Here is a 13,307-nt window from a genome sequence, read left to right as displayed (position 1 = left end):
TCTGTAAATAGTTCTGTTGTGTAAAATGTTTATTTTTATTTTCTTTGCCCTATGGGGCTTCCTTCTCCTTATACGATTGGTTAGTAAAAACTGAGGTATCCACAGGAGAGGAGGGGCATAGTAGGGGAGGAGTGTGGAGATCAAAGAATTGATAAGTGCCTAGACTCCTACACCCATTACTATACCCCAATGTCTCGCAGTGTCCCCCAATGGAGTAAGAGAAATCCATTTTACGGTGAGTAAAAAATCTTCTTATTTCTAACATAGTGATACTAGAGTGTGCCGAAGTTATTGAGTGGGTCTTTCTTATCTGTGTTTTTATTTACAACTTAAATCAAATTTTGGATTCGGTTGTATATAAAAAGCAACAAGTACATTCTGTCTGCTTCATTGTTATTAAACGATATTATTCTACTGTCCATCTCACTTTTTGCTTAATATTTCTTCTCTGTGAAAGGTTTCTTGTCCTCTGGAGACTTGGATCTAGTCGTTGACCACCTGACCCGGCTCATCCTAGAGGAAACAGATTCTCAGAGCTGGTATTTCTGTCTTTACTGGTATTTCTGTCTTTACTGTTTCTATAAAGGGGACTGGGCTGCATTTGTAGACTGAAGCATAAGTCCATCACCAAATTGTTTTTTTGGGGGAAGAGAGGGGTCCATAAATCCCCTTTTAAAAGTGAAATATCCTTGTGCATTTCATTTTTGTTTTTAATTATTATTCACTGTCCCTACTGCTTTTTGGCAGGAAGAAATATATTTAAAGTTGTTCTAACCTATCTACTTGTGAGGTGAAAATTTCAGCCCATGTGTATTTATTGCATTTGCAAAGGTAGTAGTTAGAGCTCTCGTATATTTCTCCATTCCTCTTTCAGCCGGATAGAGGCCGGCAGGCAGCCTTTGTTGAAGCAATGTTGTTGCTCTCGGCCTCTCTGAAACTTTAAGTATAAATGTACTCGCGCAAATCGTGTTACAGGATGATATATTTTGCTTATTGCAGCCAGGCCGCAGTTGAAGCCTCGGGAACATTAGCCAGAACCCACCCTGCGGTGTTCATCAGTAGGATGGTGCCTCAGCTCAGTGCAAGGCTACAGACAGGTAAGTTACTGCAGAAAATGAGTTGCCTCCGTCTCACCCAAATGTAGGGTGGGCAGGGGGGCGTATGTGTCTGGATACTGCGTCTTCTGCAGTTTTGCCTCCTCTAATTTTTGGCCTTTCAGTCAAATCTTGAATGGCTGAAAAATCTGCTCGGTTAGCCCATCCTGTGTGTTAAATGATTTAAATGGTGGATAGAAAAGTGCATGCTAACAATTAGTGGTGTAAAATTCAATAGCTTCAACCCCATGATGTTTGATATGTCTGTCTTGATTATTGGTGGGCAGTTGTTATCTATAGGAATGGGTATAGGATATGGCTTGGGCAGATTGATGTTACTATATTTATGTATAAAGCTGGGTACACACCTATACAGTCCTGCTTCAGATGCAATTTCTGTAATGATCTCGTCAACCACTGAAACTCCCGCTAAGCATGACGATTCCTGTGTACACACCTATACAGTTTGTCTTTAGACCTGTGCTCTTCATCTCTCCTAACCATCTGCTGAATAGATCATGACCCTACACACTCTACAGTGATCTGCCTGCAGTGCTGGGTGTGAGTGAGTGTGTACTCACTGCCACTTTTGCCCGACATCGTTCCATTGTTGTGATTTTTAGGAAGTCTAGAAAACCAAAGCAACAGATGTGATGTGTATTGGTGCGATAAAACATGATGGTGGAAGCATACACACTCTTGCAATATCTGACCAAATGGTCATTTATTGTATGAACTGAATGATAACTGGATAGGTGTGGACCCAGCTTTAGTGCCGAGTTAGGATAAAGGGTGGTGCTGGTATAAAGTGTGTGTTTTATCTTCCAGTGCCTATGGAGTGTGCTGACCGTACTGGCGGCGCTGTCCCGGAGTTCTCCGTACGGCAGCGCTGTCTGGAAGCTTTGGCTGCGGTATCTACGCATCACAGTATTGTCCAGGAAACTGTGCCTATACTACTGAGCTATGTCAGACAAGCACAAACAGGTATGTGCTCCTTGGAGTGTAACACTGAGTGTGCACTTCTGTACACCATGACCGCCAGCACTACTGTACTTAAATCGCCTAATAAAGATACTTTAATGTTCCAACCGGTTAAATTTGAAGTTGGGAAATTCATGAAGCATTTTACCTCCTGCTTTAATACCTCAATAGGTTTTTCCAGCTGGTAGTGACTGTCTGAAGTGTTTGTTTAATCTGCATTCATCAATACGATGCAGAATTCCAGCACCTTGTGTATCTGAACAGTAAATATGCTGCGTGAAGTTGTACTTGGCAGCTCTGCACTATATCTGTGTCGCTATCATTTTAATCGTTTTATAAATAATACATTCTGCGGAAATGTCTCAAACATTTAACATTTTAAAGCGCATCGTTCAGTCTTTGTGATGATTTGCAGATGTTGTGTTTTTAGGAATTGTTTATGGTTTGGATAATAGGATATTAAACCTGCCTAGATCTGCATCACGTTTTGTGGTTTCGCAGCATCTTCCGTTACTTAGTATTGATTCCTGGTCCCAGTTGTGGACTTCACAAGTTGGACATGTTATCTCCGGGAAACAGACGTGTTGATATATTTTGTTTATTGCCATACCAGGGGAAGCCAGTGCGGATGATGTGGTGGCCGTGTGCCGGAGCCTTTACCACGTGGCCGTACAGTGCCAGGAACACTCGCAGTCTCTTTGCTTCTATCACCAAACAGTGGTTCCTTCTCTGCTGTCCCTGACTGTACAGGCTGCAACACAAGGTGATGTATTGCAATGTGTGTGTGTGGCCTAATCGCATGTGGCATGGCTGGTTCAGCGAGACAACGAACCATAAAAAAAATCCTGACCGTGTTTAATGTGTTTATGTTGAATGTGTTGTTTTTGATGCTTTATTTGACCTAACCTCCACTTCCCTGGAGCCTCCAATGGTCTCCACGTTTCTATATACTGCAGCTGCTCATCTGATGACAAACCTGCGGCTCCCCAGTAGTCGATGCCCCTCCCCTTTGCACTCTGCAGTACACCAGGGAGGGGCATTGACAACAGCTCAGCCTGTCTGTCATCTGTGCAGGAGTAGATTACAGCAGAGCAGTGTTAGACTGTTGGAGCCGTCCTGGGCAGATCTGGCACAAAGGTCAGACCCCCAAAATGAAACTTAAGAGCCAATTCCAACAGTTTTGTTTGGAGTTCCACTTTTAAGGATTGGTCAAATGCAGATCACAGCTAAGTTCACTTTTTCAGCTAAGGTTAGGACCAGTTAGTGATGGTGGTAATAGTTTATGTAAAGTGCTAATTATTTTATGTACTTTGTTAAACTTCTGAAATAAGGTGACCTTATTAAATGATTTTTGTGGTTGGGACATGCTGGATGCCGGCTGTGCTGAACTATATTTTAGCTTACAAGAAACTGACAAACACACGTAATACGGATATAAATTTATTCTACTCTGTCTCCTACCAAAATATTATAGGGCTACTGAGGCTCTCTGATAAGTAAATTGAAGCATCTGTTACAGATTTTGCACCAAGTTACTGCCAGACAAACCAGAGCAATTGGTGGCTTTGGAGGGAAAGTGAAATAAACCCCTTTACACTCATGGGGGACTTTTCTGTTGCACAATAACTGTCAGAACTTTGCTTTTATTTTCGATCTTATTTATAAACTCTGCTTGAATACAGCAGCCAATAAATCTGATTGGTTGCTCTGGACAATACATTCCTTTCTGTATCACTGTGGGTAAACGTGAGCTGTGACCACACCCCCTGACACTAATGCTTTAGTGATCTTCCATTGTAAGAAGAATAAGATGGGTGCGAGGTGAATGGACGGATTATTGTTAGGTGTCATTTCTCTTTGATTTTGTTGATTTTTGTAGCAATTTTCTGAATCTTTACACTGAGAATATAACGATTGTCTCCTCTCTCAGACAGGGGTAATGTAACAGAGAGACATCTCCTGCTTAACGACCACGTTCTCACTGCCATGGTCTCTGTAATCAGTGCAGCCACCACTCACCTCCGCCCTGAGTGAGTATCTGGAATCCTTTGTTACACTGTGACGTGAGGCTATTATGGTGATCTCCCAGCTGATCTGTCTTCACTACTTACTGTGTCTTCTACTCCTTCTTAGGTTGGCATCTTCCAGTGTCTCCCAGATTGTCAGCTTGTTTTTGGATAGGGACGTTTCTATCCTTACTGAGAACAACCTCACCTCCAAGTTCTCCCCTTTCCAGGTAACAATGCCGTACAAAGTAGTATCTGCACAAACCAATAACTCTCCCCTGCGTAAACAACACATCCGTGTATGTGCGAGTGGAAGGAGTTTACTAGGTTACGGTTCTTGGGCGACGGTTATGAAACTGGTTCCTGGTGCTCCGAAACTGGAAAATGTCAATTCCATCCAACTTGAGGGGGGAAAAAAACGCGCCTCTTCTGTAATACATCTATAATGCGTGTCAGAGCTTTAATATGACTGTTATACACACGTGTACTGCTAGTGGATGGAGATGTGGTGATTTTCCCATGTATTCCTTTTATAGTAAGGACAGACAATACTCAAATATTATAAGTAATGTACATTACGGTGTCATTTTTTATTTCTGTATGTAAAAACTGGTACAAGTTAGGGTAATGGAACACGTAAACATCGCTGTAAACCATAGAACATCTTCGCCCTGTGTCCTTTCAGATATATATATATATATATATATGTATATATATGTATATATATGTATATATATGTATATATATGTATATATATATATTTAGATGTAAATATACAGACAAATGCTCCGCTACAGAAAATACAATAGTGAGCCAAGTTTTAGTAGACAGAAGGTTGAGTTGAAATGACATAAACTTGTCATAAAAAATCTTTTCCAACATCCGTTGTTTCAAATGTATTTTATAAACGAAACCTTTTTACATTATGATGATGATGATGATGATTGATGTCATTTTTCTTGGAATACGGATGGAGCAATTTTTTATTTTGTACACAGTTTGTCTTATTCCACAGTAGAATATGTAAAACACAGAAAGTGGTCACTTATTGCGCTCATTGTTTTAATGAGGCCGTTTCTCCTTCTGACTCCAGACGGACGGCCCCTCCAGCCCTCAGAGCCAGCTTGTTGCACTGCTAATGGCGTTTGTCTGCTCCTTGCCGAGAAATGTGAGTATTACAGGGAGGCGCTCTCATCTAGAAGACTTCTGTATTGTCATTACTAGGTGTGAAATGCAAAAGGCCTTATTCGTTAACACTGTGTGTAAAGGAAACACATAGGTTTCATTAGTAGGAGCTAATGTCTGATTTGTTGCACAATGAAACCAATACCTTTTTATGTTTTTAGAATCAGAATATTGGTACTGTTTGCATCATATTATTCAATGGAAACTTAATTGCTTAGGGCCTGAGTCATTAAGGAATGTAAATCCTCTGCCGTTTTTTGCGTAAAATTGCTACGGCATGCTCAGAAAGTAACTATATGCAGTGACACTTCCCACAGCCTACAATTTGAAGGGTGGAAAGAGGGAAGGAATTAGCGTAGTCACTGTACAGTAAGGACGTGCCAAGGCAGAGCACACACAGCAGCGGCAGATTCAAGCTCCGGCCATCTCTCGGCCGTATCGCTTGCACCAGCTACAGGTCGGGTGTCAGTGCCGAGTGATAGTGTTGACGACTGTGTATGTATGTGCCAGAGCATGTATGCAATTAAGAGCAGCTGTATAAATGTATCTTACGTACAGAACACATTAGTAACATCCTGATAAATGTATTTCATGGACATTTTTATTTTCCAATTTATTTTTATTAATGACTATTTTAACGACTGTAAATGTATTTAATTTTTTATTGCTGTGCGTTCTGCTGCGTTCACTTTGTCTTCCTTGATGAATTGGGTTCTTAGTGTTAAGTAATCAGTGTTCCAGAAATATAATGTAAAATGAAGCATTTATTGTGTATTTATTTGATACACGGATCAAGTTGTCTCTACAAGAGGCTCTCGCGTCGGTCCTGTCTCACTTACTTTCAGTCCTCCAGTTGGTATATTTACATGTCGTGGATAATACTGTTGGCGTAGCTCAATGTTGTGCACGATGTGATTCAGAGATCTCCTCTCTGGAACGAAAACTACAAGACAACCACTTTAGCCCCATAATATATGGACACTAATTCTAGCTTTTATTCATTTATTATCCATAAAATAACAAAGAAATCACTTGAAATAAAATTATTTAAACAGTTTTAGTAACTTTAAGAATATTTATGTAAATAAGACCTATGAGTGTCTGACGTTATCCACTCATGACGTCCTTCTGTTGGATTATCAACCGCTAAAAGAAAATGACCTTTCACAGTCTGGAATTCAGATCAGTAATCCCAGGGACTTCCTTTCTCTTATTTAAAAAAAAAAAACCAAAAACTTTTTTATTGATTTTTACAAGGTACAAAATCAAAATTAGTCACCAGGTGCTGAGGTACAGTGGTTATCAATAGTCTATACAAGCGAGAGGAACCAATATGTACCAACGGATACCTTTTTATACCGAAGTTTTTAGCGGGACGCATAGAGTGGGGTGGAAGTTTGGGGGGTGTCTTCTCTCAGTAGAAGGATTGTCTGCAGGGTCTGGTGCCGACGCTCTGCCATCGGCACTCTGTTGCTCACGAGTTGTAGCGCTGACTCATCCCAACATAAATCCTTGAGAGAAAATGTCCTACTTTATTATTATTATTCATTTTTATTTATAGGGCGCCACTAGGTGTCCGTAGCGCCGTACAGGGACAAACGAAATTACAATACGAGGAGAGACAGCACAGTACAGTAAACAATAAGCACAGTAACTCAGTGAGCTCAAAGCACAGTTAGGGGAGAGGGGAAGGTCAGTATACGACAGAGCCCAAGAGGGAGGGCACGGATGACAGGTAGACCCCCAGAGGGGAGAGAAGGGAGCGAGAGGGGACGGGGGGGGGAGAGGGTTCTCAAGGAGGAGAGCTAGGTAGCTGGAAAGCAAAGTTAAAAGTAGTGAAGACAGGAGGAGAGGTGACTCTGCTCAAAGGAGCGTACAATCTATGGGGTGGGGTAGACAGACAGAGAGACACGGGGGAGAGGCTACGTGGCTGTAATGTCTGACCCACTGCTCCCACCATTGTTGTTCTGAAATGTTTATACTATGTAAGAACTTGTTAAATTCATGTTGAACGCACGGTTCACCATGTTGTATAATGCACAGTGTTGTGAGTCTCACTGGATGATTTTATTTTACAATGTCTGTATATCTGTAGGTGGAAATCCCACATCTAAGCCGGTTGTTGCAGCATCTGCTATCGCTGAGCCTCTCCGAGTGCAGCCCCTTTGCCTATTCCTCTGCTGCCAAGTGCTTTGCTGGCCTAGTAAACAAGTGTCCTGCAGGTGGGTGGTCACAGCGATGTACCTTCTGTGTCATTAGGAGATATCGCTGGGCAGCAAAATTATTTGGTGCTATGAGTGGCATCCTCTTTATTACCCACAATACACAGGGATGCACTGCAAGGGTCACGAAAATTTGTTATTGGTGTATGAGAAGCTGCAGAGCACCATCTTCAGTTACATTTAAAAATGTCCCTGCTTGTTACACTCATGACAAAAGCAGAGGGGAGGGAGGATGCATGTTATCACTGTAGTAGTAATTATGTAGTATCTCTCCATTGTAATGTTATGTTTTTCTAAAACACCACTGTAATATAAAACGTTTTAAAACCAATCTCGTATTGAACGCTTGGGATGATCGCTTGGTATTTTGGTATGGTACAAGGTCCCTTTGTGAAACCATTGTGGACGCCTTTTTAGTTTGTGTTAAATGATTGTCTTCTTAGTAACGGAGCATGACGTGGCAAAGTTACAATGAGGATAATCTCAGCGGGGTGTCTGGTCTCTCTCTGCAGGTGACCAGCTGGATGATATTCTGCAGAATGCATCTCTAAGGATAGAGCAGGGTCTGGAGGATCAGCCCAGCAGGACTCAGGCCTTGACATTGCTCGTCTGGGTGAGAACGAAGATTCCGGTTTGTAATTTACAGAGTCTGTCTCCAGCCGCTGTTACATGCGGACTCTGCAGTCAGCCATCAAATACCGCCCTTCCCCTGGTGCCGCCTGCCCCCTGGTGCCGCCTGCTTCCCTGAGTCCCAGGACAAATGAACTGGCAACTGCTCAATAACTGGGTGTAAACTCTCAAATACTGAAAGATATAGTGCCATGTTTCTAATGTAGATATTCCCTATACATGTATAGTAGTAATTGACACAAATAACATTTCTACTGGTAGAATTTATCTTGCATAGTTCCCGCCTTACATATAAATTGACGCTCAGGCTTCATATAGTTTATAAACTGCGCCTAAAGATGGCGGCCGGCAGTAATGGGATTGGGCTGCCGACCTCCTGGTCCGTTCCTGTGGATGTCCTATACTTTCTGTGCACCCAATCGTTATACAACATTCATGTTCACCACTATGCAACTCATTGCATGTCATGATTGTTCACATTGAGTTTGCCATGAAGACCCGGTGCCATTGTTTTCTAAGGCTCTACACTTTCATTCAGTGCTGAGGGTCCGTGGTAATAATGATGTATTGCTGGCTGACACGTGACATTATAAGTGATTTATTGCTGTAGAGATGCACTGGAGAGCTGGATCCTCTTCCACCTCCCTCCTTCTGCCCTTATGCTGCTTAATACATTGTTTTAGAGAGATCTGCTGTCTCTGGGTGTGATTGTTTTCATTGCTACTATCTTGGCCGTCCCTCCCTCCCACTGTTTTCCCTGACCTCAACCATAGGTAATGTGGACCTTTCCCAGCCCAGGATGAGGAGGGGTCTTTCACCACTGTGATGGAAGAAGCTGTGATGCTGAAGGGGTCCACAGTCGTCACATTCTCCCAGGCACGGAGGGCTGAAAAGCAGCCATTGCAGTGTTTTCATAGTCATAGGAATGTGTTTTATTAAATCCCTCCAACACAAATACACAAAAGTTTTTAAGAAATAATAAAAGTTGTTTGGTACAGAACCCCTTTTAAGGTTTTGCTCTTATTTAACAGGAAGTATAAATGCCAAGAGTTTAGGTAAAGTAGTTAAGACTGATTATTTTGAGCTGAACACGTATGTCTCTGCTTTGCAGGTAACCAAGGCTTTGATCCTGCGGTACCATCCACTCAATGGACAGCTTACGAACAAGGTGACTATACCAAGGAACTACCAGAAGTAACAACCTGTAATGTGATTCTATTGTACAACTTGGCATCGCCTGTAATCTGAACAGTGTGCCATAGGTTAGACAGCAGAACAAGAATTTGTTTCTGCTCTTTCATATCAACTCTCGCTGCTTTGTTTAAACGCATAATAGTTTCCTATGTATTCCCAATTCTATTTTCATTAAGGAGTAATGTCCTTTTATTTTTGTAATTTAAACCTTAATGAAAAAGAACTAATATGTTAAAGTCCAATTCTACCTGTATAATGAAAATGTTAACGTTTTCCCCACTCCTTTAACAGAATACCTCCTCTGAGCTGCTGGTGTTCACGATTTTATTGCCCCCCCACAATGGAGGACCGGGTGTATGAGGAGGCCGCACGTGGCTCCGTGTGCCAGGCCCCAGCTCCTGCTCGTGATTTAGCCAGTTCAGGACAATGAGGTCACAGCGCAAATAGTGTTGTCATTGTCCTGAAGCGGCACATTGGAGACTCAAATCAAGGGGGAGGGGGGTTGAGCAATATTTAAAAAATCTACTATAAAGGTGGAATTAACCTTGGACATTGTTTGATAAAGGAATCCTCAGCTTCTCTGGGTTCTCTTTGTAGATGATCGGTTTGTTGTCTGACAGAGACCTTGGACCCATGGCTGCAGACTTGTTCTCTCTCCTGGTCTCCGATTCTCCAGATATCCTGAACAAGGCGTGCCACGCTGACGTCCGCATCATGTTCCGGCAGAGATTCTTCACTGAGAATGTTCCCAAACTGGTGCAAGGTTTCCATGCTGCTAAAGGAGGTGAGACGGTGTGGGAAGCACCATATACAGCAATAAATCCACCCCAACGCCCATCTGATGTTAGATTAAATTTACATTTTTTGGTTTTGTATTATTTTTTTACTTTTATTGATATTGTAATTATCTATTACTTTACAAAATGTTTGTGGTTTTTGTTATATGTAACCAAAAATCTTTTTCCTTCCGATTTAGATGACAAGCCAAATTACCTAAAATCTTTGTCTCACGTGCTAAACTGTCTGCCAAAACAAGTTCTTCTAACGGAGCTTCCATCGGTGAGTGCCGCTAACAATGCCCGAGTTCCTGTATCTTATTAATGAGCCAATAAACCATTGGTGTGCCGCCCAAACTGTTCAAACAGTTCCTTGCGTAAGGTTTAATTTCTGGATACAGCAAAACCTAATCCAGACCAGTATTTTTCAATTTCCTCCAGGTGATTGTCTGAACCACATTATTTAATAAAACGGCCATATTGGGAAGACTAGTGTACAGGATCCTTCCTTGCTGAGTCTCCCCCTGGTGGTCACTGTTTGTAATGGGTTCTGTCTAGTGGACACTGTTTGTTACATTCATCTGAATCCTTTCTTATTTCTGTTTCTACGTAGCTGCTATCTCTACTACTTGAGGCCTTATCCTGCCCCGACCGCGGTGTTCAGCTGTCTACACTGACCTGTCTGGAGCCTCTACTTCTGGACGCTGCTGAATTCCTCAATTTCCATATAGATACCCTCATCACAAAGCTCCTCGGCTTGACATCCAGCCCCAACATGGTAGGACTGTCAGCTAGCTAGTCCACGGTCTCCCGTGGCTTTTGCCGTGGCCACCGTTCCTATGAGAACCTTCGAAGACACTTTTGTGTCTGGCACCGTATTGTGCATTTCTTTAGGTGCCCATTAACATGTAAAAACTGCAGGAATATGATGGTTAGCACAATTGATTACATTCATATGTGGGGGGGGGAAAATTTCGTCTCTCATTCATCCAATTTGGGGGACGTTGCTGTACCTTGGGGCATAGACAGAGGGCACTGTGCCGGGAGTAAGATTCTACTAACACTGGTCTGGAGTCTACTCCTCCCCTCTATGCCCCTCCTCCTTCTTGCCTCTATGCCCCTCCTCCTCCTTGCCTCTATGCCCCTCCTCCTCCTTGCCTCTATGCCCCTCCTCCGTAAATCCACTTTCTTTTAACTAAGGTCATATTTTAGCTTTTATTTGGAATTAAAATCTCAAAAATACTACAATTTTATAACTAAAGAGCTGTTAACCGTAACTACAGTAGCAGTCGTTACAGTTATCGATTTTCTATAACCCTGTCAATCTTCCAAGTGACACTTGCTACACCCATGGTGCCTGTGTACCCCAAGATAATATTTGAGAATGGGTCTTATACAGCTGGCCTGGCCAACCTGTGGCTCTCCAGGCGTTTAAAAACTACAAGTCCCAGCATGCATTGCCAGTAGATGGCCAGCCAATAGCTGGCAAGGTATGCTGGGACTTGTATTTTCACAACAGCTGGAGAGCCACAGATTGGCCAGGCTAGTTTTAGAGCATGGAGGTGACAGGTATGGATGGGGGGGGGGGGGTGTAATCCCCATCCAGTCCTGTTGGATATCTTTTTTTTTTTTTTTTTTCTTTTTTTTTTTAGTGTATGGTTTAATTATTGCCTACACATATTGTGGAATGAACCAGTATTCAGCCAATCCGTTCACTAGAAACCAGTGACCTTCCAGAAGCCTTAGGCTGGTATCACTGATTACCATTTATAGGGTGACATTATCTTGAATACTATTCCTGCCCACAGTGACTGCCTCTACTGTATGAAGCCAATGGGTCCATTGTGCATTTGTTTTCCATGCAGTATCTCACTGTGTGAATCTTGTGTTTCCAGGCCGTGCGGATTACAGCTTTGAAGTGTATGCTGGCTCTAACTAAACTCCCTGTGCCTATGGTAACTTTCCTATATTATTACATTATCCCTCTATTTGTTTTCTTTAGTTCTGATGGTAATATCTGCCCGTATCTCTTCCCAGCTCCTGCCTTACAAGCAGCAGGTGATCCGTGCCTTAGCTAAAACACTGGATGATAAGAAGAGACTAGTTAGGAAAGAGGCGGTGGAGGCTCGCTGCCAGTGGTAAGTTAGGGGCATGAAATGCGGTTTAATTTTCATTTAAATATTGCTTTATTGCCTCAGTTATCTATTTAGGTGGACAAATGTTTTCCACATGTCACTTTACTGAAAACAAAAGCTAGGCTTGTTAACAAAGTTTATCCGATTTTTGTGTTTTATGAGCTAGATAGCTCGGTAAGTGAAATCGAGCTGAGATGTGAGAAACGTCTTTTATGAAGTTGCATAAAATGCAGATGTGCAGGACATCTGTGCATATATAGATGTACGCCCACTTTCTGCTTATGTGAAGTACATACGTTTTTGCTGGATTGAGGTCAAGTCAATCCTACTATAACTTTTTAACCACCTCCTTGATTTAAAGAAGGGCTCCAGAATATATGGGGTGGAGATTCCACTTATATATTATCCCTCCTTGGTCTCCTGTAAACCAGTTCCGCTCATCTGATTGTGTTGTCAGCGCCCCTCCCCTGGGACTCTTTTGCAGCATTGTTGACAATTGGGCAAGTGGGACTAGTGTGAGACACAATTGACCTTGCTAATTGGCACATCAGCAGTAACGGGACATTAAATGTGATATTAGTCCAACCAGTAATTGACTTTAAGTTTGGGTGGAGAAGTTCTTTCTTTCCTTTCAACATTCCCCCCTAAAATGTAGATTCTAAATAATTTATGAGAGAAAGGGGTCACTTCTTCTTACATTTGTAGAGTTTAATGTTCTTAGTGCATTAATATTTGTGTACTCTTCTGTATAAGGGAAAATGTTCCATCGACAGTATTGTCCAGAGCCCAATCTCAGGCACCGATAAGAGCATATAAAGAGAAAATCATGTTTTGGAGGGAGTAAGAGCATCCCCATTTTGCTTGATCTTAAATGACCCCTAGTACATAGCTTCTGCTAGTTATGTATTTGCATGTGCATTGGAAGGGCTTAGAGACACACATGTGTTGTACAGTCTGTGCATAAGCATTATAACTTTATGTGGAACCTTTATAATTATCATGTCATTGGGGGACTAACCTACAACACTTCCCAATATGGTTCCAAAACAATACAAGAGAAAAACATAAACTTGATGTTTGCTGG

General features: G+C 42.1%; 1 protein-coding gene across 1 annotated transcript in view; it reads left to right on the top strand.

The window, feature by feature from the left end:
• MMS19 (MMS19 cytosolic iron-sulfur assembly component) overlaps window positions 1–13,307 on the top strand; it is a 35,594-nt gene that overhangs the window by 20,997 nt on the left and 1,290 nt on the right. Inside the window, exons 16-30 of the mRNA XM_075215919.1 lie at window positions 458–539; window positions 1,000–1,097; window positions 1,923–2,078; window positions 2,689–2,838; window positions 4,006–4,105; window positions 4,209–4,311; window positions 5,175–5,249; window positions 7,362–7,488; window positions 8,001–8,101; window positions 9,230–9,286; window positions 9,910–10,096; window positions 10,289–10,371; window positions 10,702–10,866; window positions 11,984–12,043; window positions 12,126–12,226. Coding sequence (XP_075072020.1) covers window positions 458–539; window positions 1,000–1,097; window positions 1,923–2,078; window positions 2,689–2,838; window positions 4,006–4,105; window positions 4,209–4,311; window positions 5,175–5,249; window positions 7,362–7,488; window positions 8,001–8,101; window positions 9,230–9,286; window positions 9,910–10,096; window positions 10,289–10,371; window positions 10,702–10,866; window positions 11,984–12,043; window positions 12,126–12,226 — 1,645 coding nt within the window. The remainder of the gene's footprint in view (window positions 1–457; window positions 540–999; window positions 1,098–1,922; window positions 2,079–2,688; window positions 2,839–4,005; window positions 4,106–4,208; window positions 4,312–5,174; window positions 5,250–7,361; window positions 7,489–8,000; window positions 8,102–9,229; window positions 9,287–9,909; window positions 10,097–10,288; window positions 10,372–10,701; window positions 10,867–11,983; window positions 12,044–12,125; window positions 12,227–13,307) is intronic.

This window comes from Mixophyes fleayi, chromosome 6 (assembly GCF_038048845.1).
Source record: "Mixophyes fleayi isolate aMixFle1 chromosome 6, aMixFle1.hap1, whole genome shotgun sequence".
NCBI classification, from domain to species: Eukaryota; Metazoa; Chordata; class Amphibia; order Anura; family Limnodynastidae; genus Mixophyes; species Mixophyes fleayi.
Note: the sequence above shows the minus strand (reverse complement) of the source record. Positions and strands in the feature narration are given on the sequence as shown.